Source organism: Sciurus vulgaris (genome assembly GCF_902686455.1).
Source record: "Sciurus vulgaris genome assembly, chromosome: 8".
NCBI classification, from domain to species: domain Eukaryota; kingdom Metazoa; phylum Chordata; class Mammalia; order Rodentia; family Sciuridae; genus Sciurus; species Sciurus vulgaris.
The window spans coordinates 86,033,619-86,057,286 of record NC_136468.1 but is presented as its reverse complement, the minus strand read 5'-3'; the positions used below and the strand labels follow the sequence as shown (position 1 = coordinate 86,057,286).

Genomic DNA, 23,668 nt, shown 5'->3' with positions numbered 1-23,668 from the left:
CATGGTGCCAGAGGAAGAGGGGCAGTACTCAGGAGGCGCCTGCTGCAGTTCCTTTTCCTCTCCACCATGCTGTGTTTTAAAAAGCTGGTGTCTTTTGGGTGGGAGCACCATGTGCAGTAGGAGGAGGAGATGGGCAAGGAAAAGGAAAAACAGATAGTTAGGGGAGAGCTGAGGGCAAAGCTGGGCGTGGCTCAGAACACACTCTGACTTGGTGGAGAAGAAGAGCGACTCCTCAGTGGGCTTTGGTGTGTCCTGTCGATTCTGTCACAAAATGTCAGTGTTGGAAGAATGGCAATATGGGCCCAGTCCTGTAGGTCTTTCCTTCTGGATAGGTGATGAGTGGGATTTTGGGCTATTAAAGGATGTTGTGGGTTCCCTGCACTGCAGGGAAGTGGAAGGCAGTCCAGGGCTGGGGCGAGTTGGCCATTCTAGTGAGCTGGTGGGCAGCGGGCAGCAGGGCATGCTGGGCAGGAGTAGGGTAGAGGCCGGCCTGGTCATTGTGTCTCAGATCCTAATGAGGACAGTCCGTGTTTCTCTCCAGGCTGGGGCTGGCAAAAGTCTAGTTCTATCAACAGGAAAGTTTTTGAATGTCCTTTACTAGTTCTGAGGCTGTGGGGCTGCTACTCTTGTTTGCTAGAATTCATCAGCAGAGGTGATACAGTTATGTAATTAGTATGTGGTCCTGTGTATCAATGCATTGTTTTATGAAATCTTTGTTTTTAGATCTCTATTGGGTTTAATTCACTAGAAACTTTTGATAACCTTAAAGAGGATTATAAGGGAGGGGTTCCCAAGCATCCTGCAGAGGATGTGAGTAACTCATCTTCAGCACACATAGAGGAGGAAAGGAAGGAGACCATGGCATAGCTATTTGCTGTGCCAGCCTCTTTGAAAATCATGCGTTTAATATGAAAGGATACAAAATATGCATAGAAAGGACACAAAAAGAATGTATTTTAGAAATCTTATGGCTCTGAAGTATTTTGTAAAAGCAATGACTTATGTTTAGTATTTCAACCTTGAGAATTTATGCTACGGAAATTATGCTAAAGGGAAGTCAAAATAACTTCCAGAAAATAACTGATTAGACTTAATTAATATTTAGTGAGTCATCAGAGAAAGCTGAGGCCTGAAATACAAAAATGGGCTTCCTTTCTTTCCTTTCCCTCCCTCCCTTCCTGTTGGAGTTTGCCCTGTGCTAGAAAGACATGGTGTGGTGTTTAACTCAGTTCTTTATGTCTGAGTTCCATGACTGACTGCAGCTGGAAATATCTATGAAAGAATGGGTACCAATTAGCTGTAAGCAGCAGGCCTTGCCATCCAGTGCTGAGCTGCGCACAGCAGTCTGACCCTGGGTTTGCTCTGTTTTCACAGCCTCTCTGCTCCTGGAGAGGAACTTCCGCCCCTTTGTGGAACTGCCAGAACAGCAACAGACAGCTCTGCACAACCTCCTCCTGGCGATCCTGTTTGATGAGGAACTCCTCATGGTCCTGGAGCAAGTGGTGAGACTGGACATCTCCAGGCAGGGTTCTACCTGGCTGTCCTGGAATGTGCATGGGCTAGACTTCGTAGGCATTCTACCTTGTCTATTTGCTTTCTTAGTTCCTTAGTTTTATTACATTTTTAATATTTTAAAGGCAGAAAGGCAGCTGACACCAGGCAGAGGGATAGATGAGTTTTCTAAGACTGCCACAGCAAATGGCCAGACTTGGGTCTCAAAACAGAAATTTATTCTCTTACAGTTTTGGAGGCCACAAGTGAGAAATCAAGGGGTTGGGAGGGCCCCCTGCAAGGAACAGGGGAGAATCCTTCCTTCTCTCCTGTAGCTTCTGGTGGCTCCTAGCATTTTTTTGGTTGACCACGTTGTTAAGTGTCTGAATGAGCACTTTCACCATGAGTTGTGTGAATGGTGAGGGACACATCAGCTGTCCACCCTCCAAATGCCCAGACCTTTTGCACTTAAAAAGGCTGATGCTAGGCTGTGGCTGTGACTCAGTGGTGAAGTGTCTTCCTGGCACGTGTGCCCTGGGTTTGATTCCCCAGCACACCACACACACACACACACACACACACACACACACACACACACACACAGAGTTGTGGCTTTAGAAATCCTTTTATTATAGTGTTGTTTTTTTGGTCTTTTTTCTCTTTCTGCAGGGAGTTGGAATTAACTGATTTAATGCTTTATGGTTCCAGCAAAGCATTCATGGCATTTTTCCTTCTTGAAATTAGATTGTGCTGAAAGAGTTTAGTTACCAATGAAATCGCTCAATGTCCCGGCACACCTTTGCATTCTAGAGGGTACAGAGCTTAGCCCAGGGAGAACACAAATGTTTTTAAAAGCCTGTTGCTTTTTACTTCCTAAAATAGCTCTTCCAAGAGGAAAATGTCAGGCTAGCCCCCTGTGGACAGAGCATCAGCTGTCCTGTCAGATGCTGGAGGAGTGAGTCTGGGCAGGAGCAGCCTCTGCATGACTGAGTCTGGACATGGGGGCCACAGGTGGAGAAGGGGCTGGGTAGTTGGAACTGGCTCGCCTTACAGAGCCACCCTACCACTGCCAGCTGCTAGGGCTGGCTGGAAACATGCCAAGATGAGAGGGCTACATTTTGTAGAGGTTAAACTACCACGAGGGAATGGTGCTTTTAGGTTCCCCTCATCTGTTTTGTGCGTAATGACTTGTTTTTGGTCTCTGCTCTGACTCAACAAGTCCTGGCCTGGTCTGGAAGGTTCTATCCAATAGTTCTCACATGCCTCCTCTCTGTGAAAGGATAGTACTTGGGCAAGGTTCAGCTTACTCCCTCCTTAAGGAAATTTAACACTGTGGATGAGTAACTTCAAAATGTGGAAAGGGATCAGCCTCTCACTTTACTTGGGAGGAAGCAGAGGGCATGTGGCTTGTGTGTGAGTCCATGTGAGGCTGCCCTGGCTTGGCCATGGCTTCACAGTATCCTCTTTTCTTCTTCCCCTTCCCTGCAGTGTGATGACATGGCTGGCAGCATCTGCTCCCTGCAGGCAGTGCAGGCGATGGGGGATCTGAAACCCCCTCAGCAGCAGGACCTCATAGCCTTCCTGCGGCTGGTGGGGTGCAGGATACAGGGCAAGTGTCCTGGCCCTGAGGATAAGGTCAGCAACCGGAAGCTGTTTGCCACAGCCTACTTCTTGGTCAGTGCACTGGCAGGTATGGAAACAGACCAAAGAAAGTAAGAGAAATGGCTGCTGTTGCTTTGAAACTGTGTTGCTTACTGTACCTACTTTGGGGCACATGGAATGCTAACTGGAAGGTTTGGTACATACAGGTCCCTCTTTTCCATTACAGGGCAGGTAAGAAGTGTAAGGACATGGAGTGGCTTAGACAGCATGGGGTAGGCCTTTCTGTCCACCTGGAGCTTCCTTTGCTCTTGGACAGGCTTCTCCTCCCTCCCTGAACCAGGGTTTTTCTTGGATTCTGGAAATCATCTCCCAAAACACCACCTGTGACAGGCACCAGAAACCTGGCAGTGCTACGGAGCAGGGACTTTCATTTGGTACCTGCTCCTCCCTTTTCCCTTTGCAAACTTAAATCACTCCACTCCACGGCAGCCCTGGGTTCCTGAACCCCTGTGTCCCTGTGGGCCAGGCAGTGGGCAGGGCTTGTTGGAAATAGCAGCCTCTGCCTGCCCCACCTCTTTGCCTCTGCCATTCAAAACTCAGCAGGCTAGGGGCCTGTGGTCACCCTTTGTGAAGAAGCTGGGTTTTCAGTTCCCTCTTTGGCAAGACGGGACTAACCAGCACCACAGCGACTTTGCTTCAAGAGCTACTAGATGAGTTCCTGATGCATTCAGGGTCCCTCCCCATCCCCCGACACTACACAAAAATGGAGGCCCAGCAATCAAGTTTACAAAAACAATTAGCAGAGAGGCTGTCTCCCAGCTCTATGTGCTGATGAATGTAGGCTCCATGTCTTATTGCAAGTCATGGATGAAAATGTTAACTAGTTGACTGGAACAGGACACAAGACAGAGAGCCCTGTGGCTCTCCACCAGAGACTTTTGCTCAATGTTAACACTATTATTAGACTCTCTGAGTACAGGCATTCTATCAGGGCCTGGTCTACAGGCCAGAGTTCAACTTGTGAGAGGCCTTTTCTTCACATTCCCTGTTACTTCTTGAAACATCTCTATTTATAGGCTGCCAAATATGTAGCACATGTATTTATAGTGATGTCAAATATGTAGCACATGGCTGACAGGGAGTGTACCATGTTCCCCTTCTTCTGATCCTAGACACAGCTTCCCCTTTGCAGCCTTGCACACAGGTGGCCGCTCAGTTGACCCATGAGTTACTTGCTGTTTTTGAGTTGGAGGCTCAGGGGTAGTGAAATCTTGCAGTGCAGCCAATTTTTAAACCAGCGCTGCTCTGCTGCCCTTTTTCATTTCTCTGGACTGGGATCTCACTTCCAGATGGGTCTGTCACAGCAGAGGGCAGGCTGGTTTAAAGCTCTTTTGTTAGTGCCCCTGTGAACCCAGAGTCCTTCTGAGTTGAACTTTTTCTCCTAGACAACAGACTTCTAAGAATAGGGATGCTGCTGGAGCAGAAAACGGGCTCCTCCTGAGTCCTAACACCTTATTTTTGCTTTCTAGTACTTTTAACTGTTATCAGTGCTTCAGTCCCACAATCTGACCTATCTCCTGTAAAGCTCACTCGACTACTTTGTGACCATAAGCAAGTCACATGCTCTGGACTCTTCAGACCTCATTTGTAAAATGGAATTGGTCCATGGAAGAGCAATCAACATAATTCACTCAGTTCAAGACACACTGGGTGAACTTAGGCACTGCTGGGTGTGGAGGTAGGAGAACATATCTAGTACAGGATATCATAGTCGAGTAGCAGTGGTAGGCTCCATAATGCAGATACTGTTCTCTCATCCTGTGCCCCAGCACCTAATGCCATATTATCCTGAGTAATATGAAATGAAAATATTTCCAGAAATAAGGGGTGAGGATAATGATTACATGATACTCAGGAGCTACCTGGAAAGTAAGGGAAACATGGACTGGTGAGATGGCTATGACACTGGCTCAACCAGGTATCCCGTTGCTAGGCTGCACTCGCGTTCCATCTTCATCTTCTTGGTTTGGGGCAAGAGATTCCTTGAGAATGTGGGGGAAGCTGCTCACTTGACACCATCCACTCAATCAACAATGACAGAGTACCACCCCTGCCTGGCTGGTGGGAAAGTACAAAAGTACCCAGGGACTGGCTGTGTTTCCATGAACGTATTTTGGACAGTGACTTCTCTTTTTTCCTCCTGTAGAAATGCCAGATAATGCTGCATCTCTACTGGGCACTTGCTGTAACCTCCAGATTATTCCTGCACTGTGCTACTTGGTAAGGAACCTCCCAGATGGGACCTCAAGATGGATAGGAATGGGGAGCTGATGGTGGGGTAGACTCCCAGCAGCTGGTAAACATCTATAGCTCTCAGGCTAGTTTAAGCAGTTATTGTCTGTAAACTCAATTTTATGTACACCATACATACCCATCTCATGGGAAAAGAGAGGTCTGGAGGAAAAGGATTTATTCAAAGAACTAGCCAGCAGAGTTGGGGCTCCCATCTTCCCAATTGTGTGTTTTCCCCATTGTCTGGAGAGGTTTTTGGCTGCAACATTCTGCATTGGTGGTACATTGCAAGAAAGGGTCTGACCCCATATTGTTCGCAAATAAGCAGTTTTGCACTCAGACTGGTTTGATTCAGCTCTGCATTAGATTCTCAGGGAGACAAAGTCAGCTTCCTCCATCTTCTTATAGGAGTATCATTAGCTTGGTACCTTTTAGAAATGTTGTAAGAGTGAGAATTAGGTAATGATGAGTGTAGGCCCAGAGAATTAAGGTTGAGTTTTTCAAGTTACACACTTGGCCACTGACACAAAGAACAGCAGTAGACTGCCCTGAAACTACTCTGATGGGGCAGACACACCCATTTGTTTTTTTCCCGATATTTTTTGCTGGTGCATTATATAGTTGTACATATTGTTGGGATTTGTTGTTATATATTCATACAGGAACACAATATACCCACTTGTTTTAAAGTCTGGTTACTAATGGCCAAACCAGCCTGCTCTGTTGGCCCAAAGGACCATAGCCCTGCTCTGAGTAGGGAAGCATGTGTGGCATAGACTGCCTAAACAGGACCCTGAAGTGTATCATACATCTACTCCAGGAACAGTGAACGATGTTCGTGGTGCCTTTGGTACTTCTGTGCATAGCAGACATAAGAGGACCATGCAGCGTGGCACCACACCAAGGAACAGCCAGAGTTGTCATGTGCACTTGAAAGCAGGTTCTCCCTGCCCAGAGAGATGCTGCATTCTTGTGCATTGACTGCAAAAACTGAACTACTTAAACCTGAGCCAACATGTGTCCCGAGCCAGGTGAGGGCAGAGGCTGGTGGTGAAGTTTGGTCATGGAAACTATCATCATTTTAATTGTATGTAATGATGAGCAAAATAGCAGCTCAGCTCTTTAGCAGGTAAGTGTGCCCAGCGCTTACTGGTTAGCCTTTCCCAAAAATTTAGACTTATTAATTGCATCCAGGAAGTATATACAGAAGAAAATCCTGTGACTAACTCATCCCCCAACAAACTCATGCTTAGTGTCCCCTTTCTTGTGCATCAGCTCCAGAATTTTATCTGTGTGTCGTCCCCATGTTCTAGGAGAGGCTGGTAGAGCACACTTAAGAGTTGCAGAATGAATGGAATTCTGCTTTAACACTGTTTGTTTGCCTTTTGAAGGTTGCCAACAAAGACATACACAAAAATCATTTTTTGAAAGAGACCTTCTTCACACAATCTCTGGAGCTAGGCCTCTGCCTCCTGAAGGACTCTGAGTATCTTAAAGGGATTTAGAACAGGGTACAAAATCTACCTGCATTTGTTTTCTTTGGTGGGTTTTGGGAGAACAGTATCAGATACAGTAACACATCTGCCAAGACTTAGAATCAATAGAGAATGTTAACTTGGCCCCACAGCCCCTCAGGTCAGTTATGGTCTCTTTTATACCCAGAAGTACCTATGGGTAGAAGGGGTTGGCAGGTGGTTAGAGAAGGCAGCTGGATGCTGCTCAGCAGTCCCCGGCAAGCACAGCATAGCTCATGCTGAAATCAGTGAGATGTAGTGCTCATGCTTAAAAGAGCAGGACTAATCCCCTCTCTAAAGCTCAATCCATAGTTTACCATCTGGGCCAAACAGTTTTATTAAGCAGGGGTTACACTGTGCTGCAAGCTCTGTTTGGTGAATTTACAAGGCGTAGATTCATGAGGGTGATGTTGATGGTAAACACATAGGGCTTGCACTTTCCAATGCATGCCATTCGGTTACCTGGATAAGATGCGTATTACTTTCAGTAAAGCTGCTGTTGCTCTGGACATTTCTGGAAGTTCTTTTGGGTTTCCTTCAGAAACAGTTAAAAATCCATGCATACTTTACAGACCTGCTTCATTAAAAGAATTTTATCCTCTTAAAAAAAAAGAGCATTACAGGTATAGATCAAGACCCTAACAGCAAGTTAAATATTTCAAATACGTTTTGAGAATTGGAGCCATTTCCAAAGCAGCCTCTGAAGAACTTGCATCCCTTCAATATGCTGAGTAAATGATCCCTGCTTTCATGAGCAGCTCAGGGCTTAGAAAGGGAAAGGGCAAACAGTTCCTCTCAAGAAGCTGTTTCATGTAGTAAATTTGGGGAGACAATAGAGTATCTTAATAGTGGTGGGGATGTTGGGTGGATCCAAGGAGGGGGACTAGGAAAAGCCACTGAGGTGGCTTTGCAGGTGACAATGGAGGGATGCAAAGGAAGGGTGATGTGGAAATCTGGAGAGAAAGTCTTCCAGGTAGAAGAAATAGTAGGGGCAATGTTTCTTGGGGCAGGGAGCATAATTAAACAAGTGAAAATACTTTTGAGGAATTCCTGCAAATATATAAAATTGATACCTTCACTTAAAAAAACAAAAACAAAAACAAAACAACAAAACAAAACAAAACAAAAAACAACAACAACAACAACAAAAAAAAACAAGATAAAGAGAGGTGCCCTGCATGCAACTCTCCCAGTCAGGACAGCCAAGGAAGAAATATATTTCCAGAAGAGTAAATGAGAGAGAACTCTGGAAATTAGCAATGAAGTAACAAGAACCCTAAGCAGCAAGGAGTCAGAAAGGAGCCTTGAGAGAAAAGAACAAAATGATTCGTAACTTCAACCCTGGCTCTTGGACACAGGGGCAGGAACGCAGCTGGGAAAGGGTAAGCAGGCAGATGCCAGCACCCTGATCACACCAGCTGTCCCATGCGTCAGAGACCGCACATACTCACACGCTTTAAATCTACTCGAGTTGACTGGTCTAAAAGTGACTGCTTTGCTCCAGAGCCTCCCCAGCGCACTAGAACCACTACAGGGGCCACTGCTAGATGCCATCTTGGCATGAGGGCCAGCAGCTGACTGCCTGGTCTGGTATTTCCTCAATGGGCAAAAACAGCCCCCTTGTGCTGGGGATATAGCTCAGCTGGTAGAGTGTTTGTCTCGCAAGCACAAGGCCCTGGGTTCAATCCCTAGCACTGCAAAAACAAAAACAAAAACAAAAACAAAAAACAAAAAAACAGCCCCCTCAACATGCTGCAGCTTTAGAATAAGCAGGTGCCATGGCCCCAAGTTCCATGTTTGCATGTGGAAGATTTCCTCCCTAGCTCACAGCCTTGGGACTATAGCCCCTGGTATAAAGTCCAGGCTGTACCTGTGCCTGTCCATCAGGAGCTGGGAAAGTGCCCCCTGAGGAATGCAGCTACCAGGAGCTCCAAACCCACCCGTGAGAACTAAAGATGGTCTGCCCAGACCAACGCCTTGGTACTACAACAGATGGTGCAAAAAAAAACCTCAACCACTCAACTTTGTCCCCAAGAACCAGGGGAAGGCCCCTTTCATGTTCTCCAGGACCATGACTACCAAAGTCATAAGCCTTGGCCCCACCAGCACCTGCCCTGTGTGATGCAGGGACATTCCCTTCCATGCCTGCATCCAAGACTGCAGATGTCAAAGCCACAGCACCAATTGTGCTCAACCTGAGGGAATCTAGGTAAGATCTCTCCCATGCGCCACATCTCCAGGAACACTGACGCCGGCACTGCAAGTGCAGTGTTACCTGAACAGATGAGGAACCGTGCACAGGTATCAGTGGAGGGAACGTCTCCTCTGTTGCCCATGAACTTCGGACAAGAGTCGCCGAAAGTCATAGAACTATAGCTTCAGGAAAAGTAGGTAACAGTGGTGACAAGTTCCAGCACCAGCTACAATTGCCTACCCAGCATCGAGGAAGTTCCCTTTATGTTCCAAAATCCTGGGTCCATGACTACCACTTCCTCAGGCCCCAGTATCACCAGCACTGCTGGTGCCACGTGACCAGTCATCTCCCACATTCCATCTTGAGCGTTCTGTGGATGGTGTCCTGCTTATCTTGTGGCCGAGGGACTGTGGCCACTGGTGCAAACCACTTGGCATTACCTGTGCTGACTCTGAGGGATTTTGAAAGTTTTGTCCACATCTCACACCACCAAGACTCTGGCAGTTCCAGCAACATCAGATATTGACTGTGGAGCCTGAAAACACACCCCTGTGGAAGCCTGTCTACTGCAAAGAACTGCTTTAGTCTGGATGATCGGTGCCTTCATAGCCACGGCAGACATGAATCACACAGATGCTCGTGAGTTACCCTGTGAGCAAACACAAAGCACCTATCCAACTGAATCCTATACCCCACCTAAATGCAAAAATATTTTCCTACTTAAACTACTTCATAAAATTGGAAGGGACAAACATTGCACCAGATGTGCAGACACAACATAAGGACGTGAGAAACATGAAATGAAACATGACTCCACCAAAGGAGAACAATGATTCTTCAGAATCAGGTCTCAATTTGAAGGAAATCTATGGTATGCCTGGAAAAGAATTTAAAATAAGGATCTGAAGGAAACTCAGTGAGATGCAAAGGAATACAGATTAAAAAAATACAGAATAAGAAAAACATTCAGGATATGAATGACATTGCCAGAGAGATAAAAATAATAAAAAGAATCAATAAGAAATCCTGTAGCTAAAAATTTTAATTAATGAAATGAAAAATAGTATAGAGAGTTCCCACAACAGAACAAGCAGAAAAGACTCTGAATCTGAGGGAAAAGCCTTCTGAATTAACCCAAATAACAAAAAAAATTAAGAAAGCCTGAGACTTATAGGACATCCCTGGGTGAACAAATATTTCCATTATGGGAATTCCAGAAGGTGACGAAAGGCAAAAGGCACTGAAAAAATAATTTTGTGAAATGAGAGCCAAAAACTTTCCAAATCTTCAGAGATATGAATATCCAGATGCAAGAAGCTCAAAGGACCCCAACTAGACCCACATCACAGTATTATAGTCATAATTCAAAAGTACAAAGATAATGCTTTTCTCTTGCCCTTTTTTTGGGGGTGGGTACTGGAGATTGAACTCAGGGGCACTCAACCACTGAGCCACATCCCCAGTCCTATTTTTTGTATTTTAGAGACAGGGTCTCATTGAGTTGTTTACTGCCTCAATTTTGCTGAAGCTGGCTTTGAATTCATGATCCTTCTGCCTCAGCCTCCCAAGCTGCTGGGATTACAGGCGTGTGCCACTGCATCCGGCATCTCTCTTGCTATTTTCTAAGATTAAGTCACATACAAGGGAATGCCCATTTGACTTACAGATTTCCCAGCAAAACTTAAAAAGTCAGAAGAGAAGATAATGAGATGATATATTCAAAACACTGAAAAAAAAAAAAAAAAAAACTGCCAATCAATAAACTACCCAGAAAATTATCCTTCAAACAAAAGGAGAAAACAGTCTTTTCCAGCTAAGCAGAAACTGAGGGAATTCATTAGAAGACCAACCCTATGTTAAAAACAGAAGAATAACTACCATCATGAAATCACATAAATATATAAAAAGTCACTAGAAAAATAGATGCATGAAAGAAAAAAGAATCAAACCTTAGCATGACAGAAAACTACCAAATCACAAAAACAATGAGAAGTGGAAAAGAAGAAAAAATATACAAAGCAGGTAGAATACAACAAAATGATAGGAAGAAGTTCATACCCATCACTATTAATAGCCTGGAAAGTAAGTAGACTGAAAACATCAAAACACTATTTGAATGGATTTAAAAAAAAGAAGAAGAAGAAGAAGAAGCCCAACTATGTGCTGCTTATAAGAAACTCACTCCACTGGTAAAGACACAGACTAAAAGTCAAATATTGGAAACCAAAAGTGAGCAGGAGTGGGTATATTCATATCAGATAAAGTAAACATCACATCAAAATAAAGTATAAATAGGAAGATATATTGATATAAAATTCAATTCAGTAATAAGCTATAATAATTGTAAATATATATGCATTCAACAGGGGACCATCCAAACATACAAATATTACTGGATCTAAAGGGAGAGAATCTAATACAATAATATTTGGGATTTCAATGCCCCACTTTCCTCAATGTACAGATCATCCTGACAAAATCAACAAAGAAACATCTGAGTTGAACCATACTATAGAGCAAAGATCTAACAGACATATACAGAAGCATTGGAGGCACACAAAAATGGAAAGGTGTTGCCTTTTTATGAATTGGACAAATCAATACAACCCAAAGTAATTTATTGATTCAATACCATTCCCATGAAAATGCCAATGACTTTCTTCACAGAAATAGAAAAAATGCTAACATTCATATGGTATGACAAAACACCCAAAATGACTGACATGATCCTAAGGAGGGAAAAAATGTTAGAGGCATCACAATAGCTGACTTCAAAACACACCATCAAAGCTACAGTAAAAAGTATGGTACCGGCATGAAAAAGACACAGACTAATGGAACAAAATACAGAACTTAATCCACCTTCATACAGTTAACTGATTTTTGACAAAGGCACCAAGAACATACAGTGGAGAAGAGTCTCCTATAATACTGTTGGATTATAACAGTATTATAACAGTATTGTTGGTCAAACTGGTTATGCATATGCAGAAAAATGAAACCAAATCTTTTCATCTCATTGTATATAAAAGGCAACTCACAATGGATCAAAGGGCTTAAATATTAAACTACAAAATCACTGCAAGAAAATACTTCAAGACATTGGTGACAATGATTTTAGATGGAACTGCAAAGGCATAGAAAACAAAAGTAGAACTATAGACAAAGGGATTATATCAAATTAAGAAGCTTCTACATAGCCAAGGAAATAACAGAATGAAGAAACAACCTACAGAATGGGAGAAAATCAATTCAAATATACAAATATTACTTTTGAAAACTATTCATCTGACAAAGGATTGATATCCACAATATGTAAGAAACTAAAAATGTTGAACACCATAAAACCAAACAATCCAATTAAAAAATGGGCTGAAGAACTAAGCAGACAAAAGAAAGACAGCCAACTAGTACATAAAAAAAACATTCAATTTCCCTAATCATCAGAGAAATGCAAATCAAAACCACCATGAGACATAATTTCACTCCAGTTAGAATAACTACCATCCAAATGACAAAACAGAAGGAAGTGCTGGCAAGGAATATGGAGAAAAGGGAAACTCTTTATATACAGTTGGTGGGAAGGTAAATTAGCATAGCCATTCTCAAAAAGTGTGGTGATTTCCTTAAAAATCTAAAAATAGAACTACCATATAATGCAAAAATTCCACTATTTGTTACCTATCCAAAGGAGTATAAAATAATCATACCAAAAAGATACTTATATTCCCACATTTACTGTAACACTAAAATATAATCACTAAAATGTGGAAGCAACCCAGATGCCCTAAACTAGATGAAAGGAAAATGTGGTCTATATATATAATGGAATATTATCCAGCCATAAAATAGAATGAAATTCTGTCATTTGCAGCAATATGGCTGAAACTGAAACTCATTATATGTTGTGAAGTAAACCAGATATGGAAAGACAAATACATGTTCCCACTCATTTGTTGTAACCAATACATTGAAGAGTGAGTGGACTAGAGGTCACTAGAGACCTGGAAGGAGAGGAGTGTGGGACAGAGAGAAGTTCACTAAGGGGAACCAAAACATTGAGTGAAGGAATTAGTTCTGGTTCTTCTTTGGCACAGTAGGGTAACTGCTCTTCAAAACAATCTTTGATGTTGTTACAATTTGATATTCAGAATGACTAGAAGAGTACAGATTTTTCAACAATAATCAAATCAGGGTAACCAGCGTTTCCATCTCTTCAAATATTAATCATTTTGAAGAAGTGGAAATGCCCGTTACCCTGATTTGATTATTACACACTGTATGCATGCAGTGACCTACCATAATGAACCCCATAATGATGTTCAAATTAGGTCTCAATAAAAACAGAAAATGATGAATTCTGTGTACTGGTAAATGAATAAGGTAGGTTTGACCTTCCTAAGCTACTAGAGTTAATGGGTCTAGAAAGTAGAGTTCAGGCTAGGGATTCAGGCAAATTGGTTAAAAATCAAGTCCTGGGCCCTGGTCTAGATAAAATATGTTGTTATTCCTTGCAGGTTTTCTTAATTACCTAGAAATGTGCTACTGTCCAACTGTGAATTTTCTGACATTTTAAATTGAGTTTGTTTAAATATGTCATTTCAGTTCCATTCTCTGTCTGATGGTGGAATATCTGATCTTGAAGACCCAATCTTGGCTCCTCTGAAAGATACAGAGAGATTTGGGATTGTGCAACGCTTGTTTGCCTCCACCAATATTAACCTGGAGAGACTACAGTCATCTGTGAAAGTCGTCATCTTGAAGGAGCCTCATGTTTTCCCACTAATTCTCTGTATTACCCTGAATGGACTCTGTGCATTAGGCAGAGGACATGAGTAATACCATTTGTCAGTCAGAAGCACACAATATTGGCAATACTGAGTATGTTTCAGAATTGTTGATACTACTTTGGGATTAAGGTCTGATGCATGTTAAAAGTTGATCAATGAAATAAATTAAAAAACACATTAAGTGGTGACTTTCTGCATTCTGAAAGACATGAGGGCCTCTAATTTAGATAGTTTCATTCCATCAGGTCTCTCCTATGCTGGTAGATGGTGAATACCCACACCCAAGATCGATTCCAGGACCTGAGGAGCTGGGGGAAGAGTTGAGATTCTAAGCTAGTGTACATTGAAACCCTTTTTCTGTAGAAAAATGGTTCCATCTATCACTTTCTTACATTTTCTACTTTGTGTTACAGTGAACACAGCAGAGTCTGACACTTTAATCCAAAAGTTCATTTTAAATTGTGAATGCTATGGAAAGGCAATTTCTTGTCACAGAAGTGGCTATGTATTGGATGTGCTGTACATTATTTGGTGAGTGAAAAATAAACTGTAAATGCCCCTAGAGTATTCCTCTGCAAAAGAAAATTTTACTAACAAAACAAACCCAACACTAATATTAACAACCCCCTGCCTGGGGGTTCTAGCTTTATCTATTTTATTTGACCTTGCCTTGCTTTGATGAATATGCTAATTCCACATCTAGAATAATGTTCTATGTAATTTGTCATTACTACACTTTCTATCCAAGGAAATTTTGAACTGTTTTTTTTTTTTTTTTTTTTTTTTTTTTGCTTTTTATTCTGTTTTGACTTCTACCATAAATAGCTTAGATTGTGTCCCCAGGAAGTTCCATCACCACGATCTGCTGTAATCCTTCTGGAACCTGGAGCCACTAGAGATGAGGAAAACCAGTGGTTAGGGAAGCATGTTATTCAGCACATTTCCTTTTAACCTCAACTTTGTACACTTAGTCCCTTTTTCCCCCTCAGAGTTTAATAAACATTAACAAAGAAGATATAAAGAAAGTACCTCTTCTGTCACTCACTAAAAGATGAGACTAAGCCTTATGCAAATGCTTATTATACGCAGGGGGAAAGATGTAAAATACATTGTGATGGCAACTGTACAAAAATAATTACCTTGTATACAAGTTGGAAAGGAATAGGCAAAATGAAAGTAATGCTAAATTGGTGGCACTATGTCTTTTTATTTGTCATGTTTTCTGAAGTTAAATAAAGAACCGCAAACACTGTGTAATATGAGTTTGTGTTAAAAAGAGAAACATGCACGTATTGATGTGCATTTAAAGAATTTACAAGAAACCAAGCATTGTCTCCTTTGGGTTCAGGGACTTACACGTTGGGACAAGAGGCAAAAGGAGGTTTTTCATCCTCCAATTCCTGGTAGGAGTTAGTACATATTATTCTCTTAATTGAAACAACAACAAAACAAAACAAAGGTTGTATAAGATGGAAGAATGAACAATACAAAAGTTAATTTTCTGGAGACATCTGAAATACATTAGACTAGCACCTCCTTAAATGTGAGGACAGAATGCTGGAAACCAACCTGGGAGAATTGCAAAGGGCGCTTTCTGACAAAGGCTCCTTGTGTGACCCCTCGGCTATGCCTCCATCTCTTGCCAGCTTTGTGAGTGGGCAGAGGGGTCCACTTCCCCTCTAGCTCTGCTGTGTGGGGCTGCAGGTTAGTCATCATCTTACCCCACCAGGGTTTCTTTCTTTCCTGGCCAGCTGGGAAAATGGCCATAGCACTTGTGCCACCTAAGCAGAGAGGACTTGTTTTCATGATCCTATATTTTAATCTTCCCAAATTCTGAAAATTCTTTCCTTCAGTGTGCTATCTTTGAGAGTCAGCCATTTGCTGAGATTAGCATAGAGGAAATAATGGTTAGGGTTTCCTTGTTAAATAATAAAGGAAGGAAAAAATTTATTTAGATACGAAAAACTAAATGACATTAGGAACTTTTTAACAAAGACTATTAGTACTTAAATTACCAAAGCTAATCTGATGTCCTGTTATTCTGTCTCTAAATCAGTTCTACCTATAAATGAAACACTACATTTCTCCAATAGTAAATATTTATTTCTTTATATGTACAAAAATATTTTACCAGGAGTATGTTATCTCACAAATTGAACATTTCAATAATTTTGTTCTTGATAGCATAGGGAAATACATGAAAAGAATTAATGGGGACAGTTTCTGAAAAATCAATACTTAATTGTACTCTAGGAAATTTTTATTTATACAAGAACAGCAGTAATGTTTCTTTTATACAGGAACTAGTAATACAATTACTTAGAAAGCAACAGCACTTAATTTTTATTTTTAAACCTTTTCATCAGAAACTTACTTAAGCAGCTTGTTCAGCTTTGATTTTTAGGTAGCTAACAAGCATTTTGCCCTCCATTAAAAAAAAATACTCTCTTCAATAATCACTTCAAAGACTAGAGGTTAAAAATAGCATGCATTTGTGTTCAAAGGAAAGACACATCAGAAATGAACTAAAAAAAAAAAAACAAAAAAAAAAAACCAGGATTAAGAAACTTCTACAGCAAGGTTTAAAATCAAATACCCTTCATGGGCCCTAAAAGAGCTCAACTTAACATCTAGAAAATTGTACTTGTTCCTGAACCCTACTGTTTGTTCTTCTACAACAGAATCCAAGATACCACTTAAAAAAAAAAAAAAATCAATGTTATTGAAAGTATAGGAACCAGTTAGCAGTTTTTTTTTTTTTAAAGTTTATATAGCCCAAAGAACTATTTACCTTATATTTCAAGCACAGACGTAGATAAGCTATGCATCAAATCTATTTCTTTATGAACAGACTAAGTTATTTCTCTCTTGGATCATGTTTATCGAGATAAGTTTTCTGTCTTCAGAGAGCAATGCTACTGATAAAACTATCCACTTTTCCTATTGCAGAAAATAAAACCACACACTTTAACTGGTAATGACTTTTGGTTTGATGTCGGTAATTTACACTGATGAGGATTTTTTGTTTGTTTTGGGTGCTGGGAAATGAACCTATGGCCTTGTGCATACAAAGCACACATAATTTGACCTCTGAGTTACAAAACCTAGTCCTTGGTTGATTAGTTTTTACTGCTGTAAGTTCATTAGATTTCCATCAAGCTCTCAGATCACTTTGACTGACAGGAGGAAAGTCAAAATTTTAGGTATAGCCTGTCATATTTTAGGTGTTGCTATCCCTGGCTTGCTGTTGGCTAAACTACTATAAAGACTACTATTTCTGACTTTTAATATAAAGGGCTGGGGGCTTAGCTTACTGTGGTGGAGTGCATGCTTAGCATGCTCTAAGACCCTGGGTTTAGTCCCCAGCACCAAAAAATAAGACTTTTGGCTTCTGTTTTATAGTAGCAACACTACTTATTTCAAGGAACTCAAAAAAGGTTGATTATTACTAGTAAATCATTTAATTTCCAAATATAAGCAGCATTTATCTTAACTACAGATGTGTTCTCAGTTTGTGCTAGAGATTAGAAAACAATAAAGGTTAGTAGGAAAAGGAAAAGAAGAATTGTTGCTTTTGACCTTCTGTGTGCGAAGATCAGTCAGATTTATCCTAACACTGCTTTATCAACTAATGGCCAAGAAGCAGTTATAAGGAGAAAGTAATAACCATTATCTGGAATTTGAAATTCATTAATGAGATCTAACTGAATGTTTCTTCCTATAAAGAAATAGATGCCTCTTAAATGTAACACTATGGGTTAAATAATAGGGCTACAGTGATACATTTCAGGCATAAGAATAAAGTAGGGCAGCTTTAAAGGGCAAAAGATCAGTCCGTTCTGAGGTAAGAGAACTGGATTGGTTACTTAGATTTTGTTTGATTTGTGGGTAGTCTGGTTGGCATAAGGATTTGCTAAAAGTTTGGACTTGGAATGGAATTCTAAACTAAAAGGGACCTCCTGATTAGAACTTGAAAAAGCAGAACAGACCCTCTTCCAGGCTGGAATGCATCCTTGGGACTGTTTTAAACCTGGAGTAGGATTTTTGGATGGTGTTCACCACCCACTGCATGACCTCAGAAAGAGGTACACTTTAAAGGAACTGAGAGATAAGTAACCTTGAAATAAGTGAATACATTTAATAAATAAAGTAACCTAATAAAGATTTACCACATCTCAGCTATAAATAATGACTCCTTATCATTTAAGGTGAAGACAAGTATTAACTTAGGCCTACTTATCAAGGAGAATAGCAAATGTAAAGGGAGATGTAAAATTCATCAAAAAATCTCATGGTCAGAAGACAGAATTAAGATCAGAGCCAGGACACTATTTTCACTTTTATCAAGAGAGAGTATTTTGCCAAAGTGGCAGAAGTCATGCTTCTTACCTTAGAAATTTGATACATCATTCTCTCACTTTCTAGTGTATTAAGGACTAACATTTGATTGTGAATTTTCCAAAACTCATTCTAGTAAAACACACAGTAACATGGTGGAATATAAGAAATCTTTTTTTTTTTTTTTTAAGGACTATAACTTGAAATAAACCAGAATAAAAATGCAACTAAAAAATAACCTTACAAAACTATAGAACTATCATCTTCCTCAGGTATATCACACACTTACATAAAAACTGGCAAGATGCTGAATGATTAAATGTATTCTTAAAAGTTGTGAATATCTGCTTGTATTATATAAAAATCCCATTATTAAAATATTGCATTTCTTCCCAAGAACTTCAAATACATTACATGTTATTACATGAATTCTCACAGCAAATCCCTTGGAACAGGAGTGCAGGTCTCACAATCTGTAAACCTGAATCATATCATAAATTCATTTGAAGGGTTAAGTGAGTATTTTCCAAGATGCTACCATCCAGAACTCTTTTTTTTTTTTCCTTAATTTCCTTCAGGAAATTAAACTACAATCATGAACAATAATTTTCTGAACTTAGTTTCTCATATATTTTTCAGAAAGGAGACTGAAATCAACTTAAAGGTTTAGAATCAAGCCTTCTGAAACAATCTAAAACAGTTTCAGTTGTCTAGGAATTTGAGAACAATTAAAAATTTTAGAACACTGGCTATCATAAATAGGTGAGTATATTTGGTTTTATTATTTGTATATTTGGGGAGAATATTACATATTAAACAGTTGTATACACACACATGGCAACTCAAACATTAAAAAAATGAACTATGTACATAAAACTTCAGGGTTGCCTTTTCCATATTTAGTATAAAGAGTACTATAAAATTATTGGTCCTATCTAGCCTGTGATTTCTAAATAATGGAGTACTGTTTCAGAAGTCACAAAAATGCAAATAGATTATTATTTTGACCAATTTTCAAAGCTTTTTCATTTTGAATTTGTTAATCCAAAATTATACCTAACTCTGGCTATCCAACTTGAAAATCAACTCCATTCACAGGATCATGACACATGTTATACACAATTATAAGTGCTATTTTAATGAATTTTAAAAATAAGGATTATCTTTTATTATAATTATTGTCATTAGGATATTATGGCCAAAATAGTATCTGGTCATAATCTGTAATGTCCTGCTGTTGGTTTTTATTGCTAATTTGAGTTATTCTTTTTTCTTTTTTGGTTCTGGGGATAACTGTAGGTTATTTTCTAAATTTGTCTTAATAACCAATTTGCTATTTTAAAGGAAACGTCCCTATAGGCTATTATAATAGATTCTAGAATTGGGTTTAGGCTACTATTGCTATAGTGGTAATACTAGTTTTCTAGACAATTTCTATTTTAGAACTATGGTCAGCAATTACATAGAGTTGGCCCAAATAAAAAGTCCTGATGTATTTGACATTTGGTATTATCTAAACATCAAATAAAAATGTTTGCATAATAAAGGCATAGCTGTAATGAAAGTGAAAATTCCACTTGTAGGGTGCCAAGCATATTCCACTAGCTCTAGTTAAATAACTTGTTCAAGGACTTTACTTATATGGGCATTTGTACATTTGAAAATGAAAAATATAAACTTTAGTTGTATATAAATAGTCATGCCCTGAATGCTGAACGTGGACACTCACAGTCCACAAGGAATCCTCAGGTGCATTCATATATCAGCACATCATGTATTCCCAAAGCACATGCACGTGTGTGTGTGTGTGTGTGTGTGTGTGTGTGTGTGTGTGTATTTTACCTATAATAGTTGTTTAATATCACTGTAATCCATTTTCCTTTCAGTAAAACTTTCAGAAACAAGTCTATTATCTTGTACACATTTCCTTGATCACATTAAATAGGAAGAATCCTGGGTGAAGTCTCTGGGCTTCTTTGCCTCACAGGGCACTGCTAATTTGGGTTTCAAGTTTGGTGACTCTTCACTGAGATACAATGAAATTTTCTGAATTTAATTTCTTCAGTATTTGCATCTACACTGAAATGAACTAAACTGCATCATTTCATTTTATATTAGGAGGAATGTAATCTGCATTAATTATGTAATCAACCATAAATACATTTATAATAGAAATAATTCCTTTAAGTACAGACTATATTCCAGATAATAAGCATTTTTATATCATACAAGGCTAAAAATATATATGTGAAAGTCATCTGTTATACCAAGATGGCAGAAATATTTTGTGGACAAACTCTTGTGCTGCTACAGTTATTCCACAGCTGTTTAGATAGGCTTCATGCAGCAGCATGAAGGTACACTGGATAATACTGTGCATTTCCTGAGAGTGCAGAACTGAAATTTTGCATTAAACCTTACAGTGTGTTAAAACATTAAGTCACAGGACACGAACTTGATACTGTGCTTTGATTCATGTTGCTTAAAAGAAAAAGAATCTGTGTACTGGCTATGCAATTCTGGAATTACCACTTTTAAAAAAACCCTATAGATTTTAACAATACAGCAACTTGGGTGTATTAATTCATTGTGAAAATGATTTAAACACAGTGTGAATACTGCTTATTGCCATATATTTTCTCTTCCCAGCTGGCATTCCATGTGACAGCTTGGATGAGGGGAGTAACATTCAGCAGCCAGGTGTTGGAGGCCACCAGACAAAGATGATCACCAATAGTTAAGCACCAAACCCTCCTAAGTGTGAATATTGTATACATGAAAAGCTAGCAGTAATATAGATTATGGCTGATTTAGTTTAGTGATGGCTGCATATCTGAATATGTTTTAGGAAGAATTTATACCATTCAAGAATCCTGAAGAAGGTTTTAACAGATGAATGTGAAAATTGTTGTATTATGTCAATACAATTTAAAGGGGGACATTTTTTCTAATCATTAAACAAAACAAGTGTGTTTCCTAAAAGAAATGTAAAAAAATATAAAAATCATTTAACATATATAGTACATATATAATGTGAATATTATATATGTATTGTGTGTATACATGACAGCTGACAATTATTTTCAAATTCTGTAAATTGTTCAATAGATTGAATCTTTGACACAACAAATAGGATAAGTACCCTAATCGATCATGTATTTCAAAACGCACACTGATCATTCACAAAAAAAAACCATAAAACAAAAACTACCAGCTGCAAACTTAAAATTGTCAAACATCAAACAGAAATTTGCAGAGCCATAATTTTGCTGACCATATCCTTTTAAAAAAAAAAAAAACTAAAGAAGTAGATTCAGATGAGTTTTACATGTACAATAAATAAACTTTCTTCAAGCATCACTTTGTGTAAGGTTTTATAGGATAAGGCACTCTCTCAGTCTGCATGACTTTGCTTCCAGCCCAAGCTTACTGTGTACGTGTTAAATTAATTAGTTAGTGTCAGCATGTCAATGCAACAAATGAAAAGAATAACCTCACGGGAGAGCACAAGGTATTGCTCTTCATTGTTTCACTAAAGACAGAAATGAAAAGACTAATTGTATTAATTAGAATGGACAGCCATACATCTCCAAAATAATGAAAAATATGTGGCATTGAACAGATTTTTGATGTCAGTCTTTAAATGGTAGAAGACTAACTGGCACTGACATTGAAATTTTGTTTCTGTAAGAAATTTGAAGAAGGAAGGTCAATAATTACTATTTTCTTCTAATTAGAGTAAGTGACCCTTCACTAGTTGAATACTGAACTAAATAAACAACAACTTTACAAAACTATTTCAAGTATTCATTATCACAGTGAAAATGTGAGACCAATGTTAGTGTGAATGACTGGAAAATTCCTTTGATGAAAAAGGCAAGGGTACTAAATCAAAACATATACAAAATGCTTCAACGCATTTCTTTATGATATGAATAGAAAGATTATTCATAGAAAGTTAGAAAAATTAAGATAAATTATATATTAGTACACCTTTCCAACCACATTTTATATAAAAATTCAGAATAGTGTACTGTTATTTCGATCTACACTAAAAATGCCTGGACTTGGCAGGTATCTTCTATCTGTACATGTACTTTCTCAGTAGAAGGTTTATTTGTTGAGTCACTTTTAAAAAGTTTTATTTTAATTGTTAACCTTATTCAATCATCAGTAAACCCAGCTGATTGGGACCCACTGTGGTTCCATTCTTAATTTCTCTGTGGCAGTTTGTAGTTTCTCAAAGGCTTTGTCAAGATTGTCGTTTACAATGATCAAATCAAAATAGTGGTTGTAAGCTCTCTGAATCCGTGCACTTTCATCCACTGTTTTCTTCAAGTCAGAGTCCTGTTGAAGAGTTTTAAAAGGAAATGTTTGTATTGTAATGCATATTTACGTGCTCAAACTCCAACATAAAAGTGAATAAGAAATAAGCAGGTTGGATGTTTATTGTAATTCTGATATTGACAGTTTTTAAAAAGACATTACCATCTGTTCATATCTTACTCTTTCTAAGTACATTGATATTTGTATTTTTGAATATTCTGGACCTTCTGTTTCACTGATATTCAGACAAAATTTTTAACTGAAAGGCTGTTGACAACAATCATTAACAATAATCATAAGTTAATCTAAGGTAATAAAAGATTTATTGCAGGTTATTGGTTTCCAGTTTATTATATCATCCATTTCAGAAGATTTTTATCTTCTGGACTATATAAATCACGAAGTCCAACTTGTAGTGGCTATTAAAAAAAGTCAATTTGCTATCAATCTCTAAGAAAGAATCTTAAGTGTGTTTTGAAGACTAACCACATCCTGCCCATTCACCACCAAAACACACTTTTAGTTTTTTTTTTTTTTTTTTTTGGTGTGTGTTTGTGTGTGTGTGTTACTATTATTTATATTTCATGAAGTAGCTTTAGTCATTTTGGAATGCTGTAGGGAGTACCTCAGTAAGTAATGGTTATGCATGAGCAGGCAGAGCTTTTCATAAAACTCCAAGTGTTTTGGAATTTCACTGTACATCTACATATTCTACAAATATTTACCAAGTTCCTATTAAAGTGTCTACTGTTTTGGAACTGGTGGCTGTAAAAATGAATAAGACAGAAAGGGCTCCTAACTTTTAGTGAAAGAGACAGGTAAGGAAAACAAACACAAAAAATTGCAAGTTGTAATAAGTGCTGTAAAAGAAACAAACTGGGCACAAAGAATTTTAAGAGATTTACTCTAAAGTCACACTGAGAAACTAAGAGAAAATAAGTTATCATGTGTGCACCAAGAGAAAGAACAATCCAGGCAGAGGAAATAACTGTAAAATCTGGAGGTGGGCAAGGGGTCTGGTATATTTAAATGACTGAAAGAAGACCACAGTGGACAGAGAGCTGGTCGTTGGGGGAAGGGCATAGAGGATTTTGATGCAATGAATAGAAATGTGATCTGAT

General features: G+C 39.0%; 2 protein-coding genes across 10 annotated transcripts in view; one reads left to right on the top strand and one right to left on the bottom strand.

Annotated features, from left to right (window-relative positions):
* The window catches only part of GSDME (gasdermin E), a 75,798-nt gene extending 59,158 nt beyond the window's left edge, over nt 1–16,640 (top strand). The window contains exons 7-10 of the mRNA XM_079151131.1: nt 1,375–1,502; nt 2,980–3,181; nt 5,300–5,373; nt 13,699–16,640. Coding sequence (XP_079007257.1) covers nt 1,375–1,502; nt 2,980–3,181; nt 5,300–5,373; nt 13,699–13,932 — 638 coding nt within the window. The 3' untranslated portion in view covers nt 13,933–16,640. The remainder of the gene's footprint in view (nt 1–1,374; nt 1,503–2,979; nt 3,182–5,299; nt 5,374–13,698) is intronic.
* Nucleotides 16,170–23,668, bottom strand: part of PALS2 (protein associated with LIN7 2, MAGUK p55 family member) — a 113,448-nt gene continuing 105,949 nt past the window's right edge. For all 9 annotated transcript variants that reach the window (XM_079151124.1, XM_079151123.1, XM_079151127.1 and 6 more), the window contains one exon: nt 16,170–22,568. In XM_079151124.1, coding sequence (XP_079007250.1) covers nt 22,392–22,568 — 177 coding nt within the window. In that variant the 3' untranslated portion in view covers nt 16,170–22,391. The remainder of the gene's footprint in view (nt 22,569–23,668) is intronic.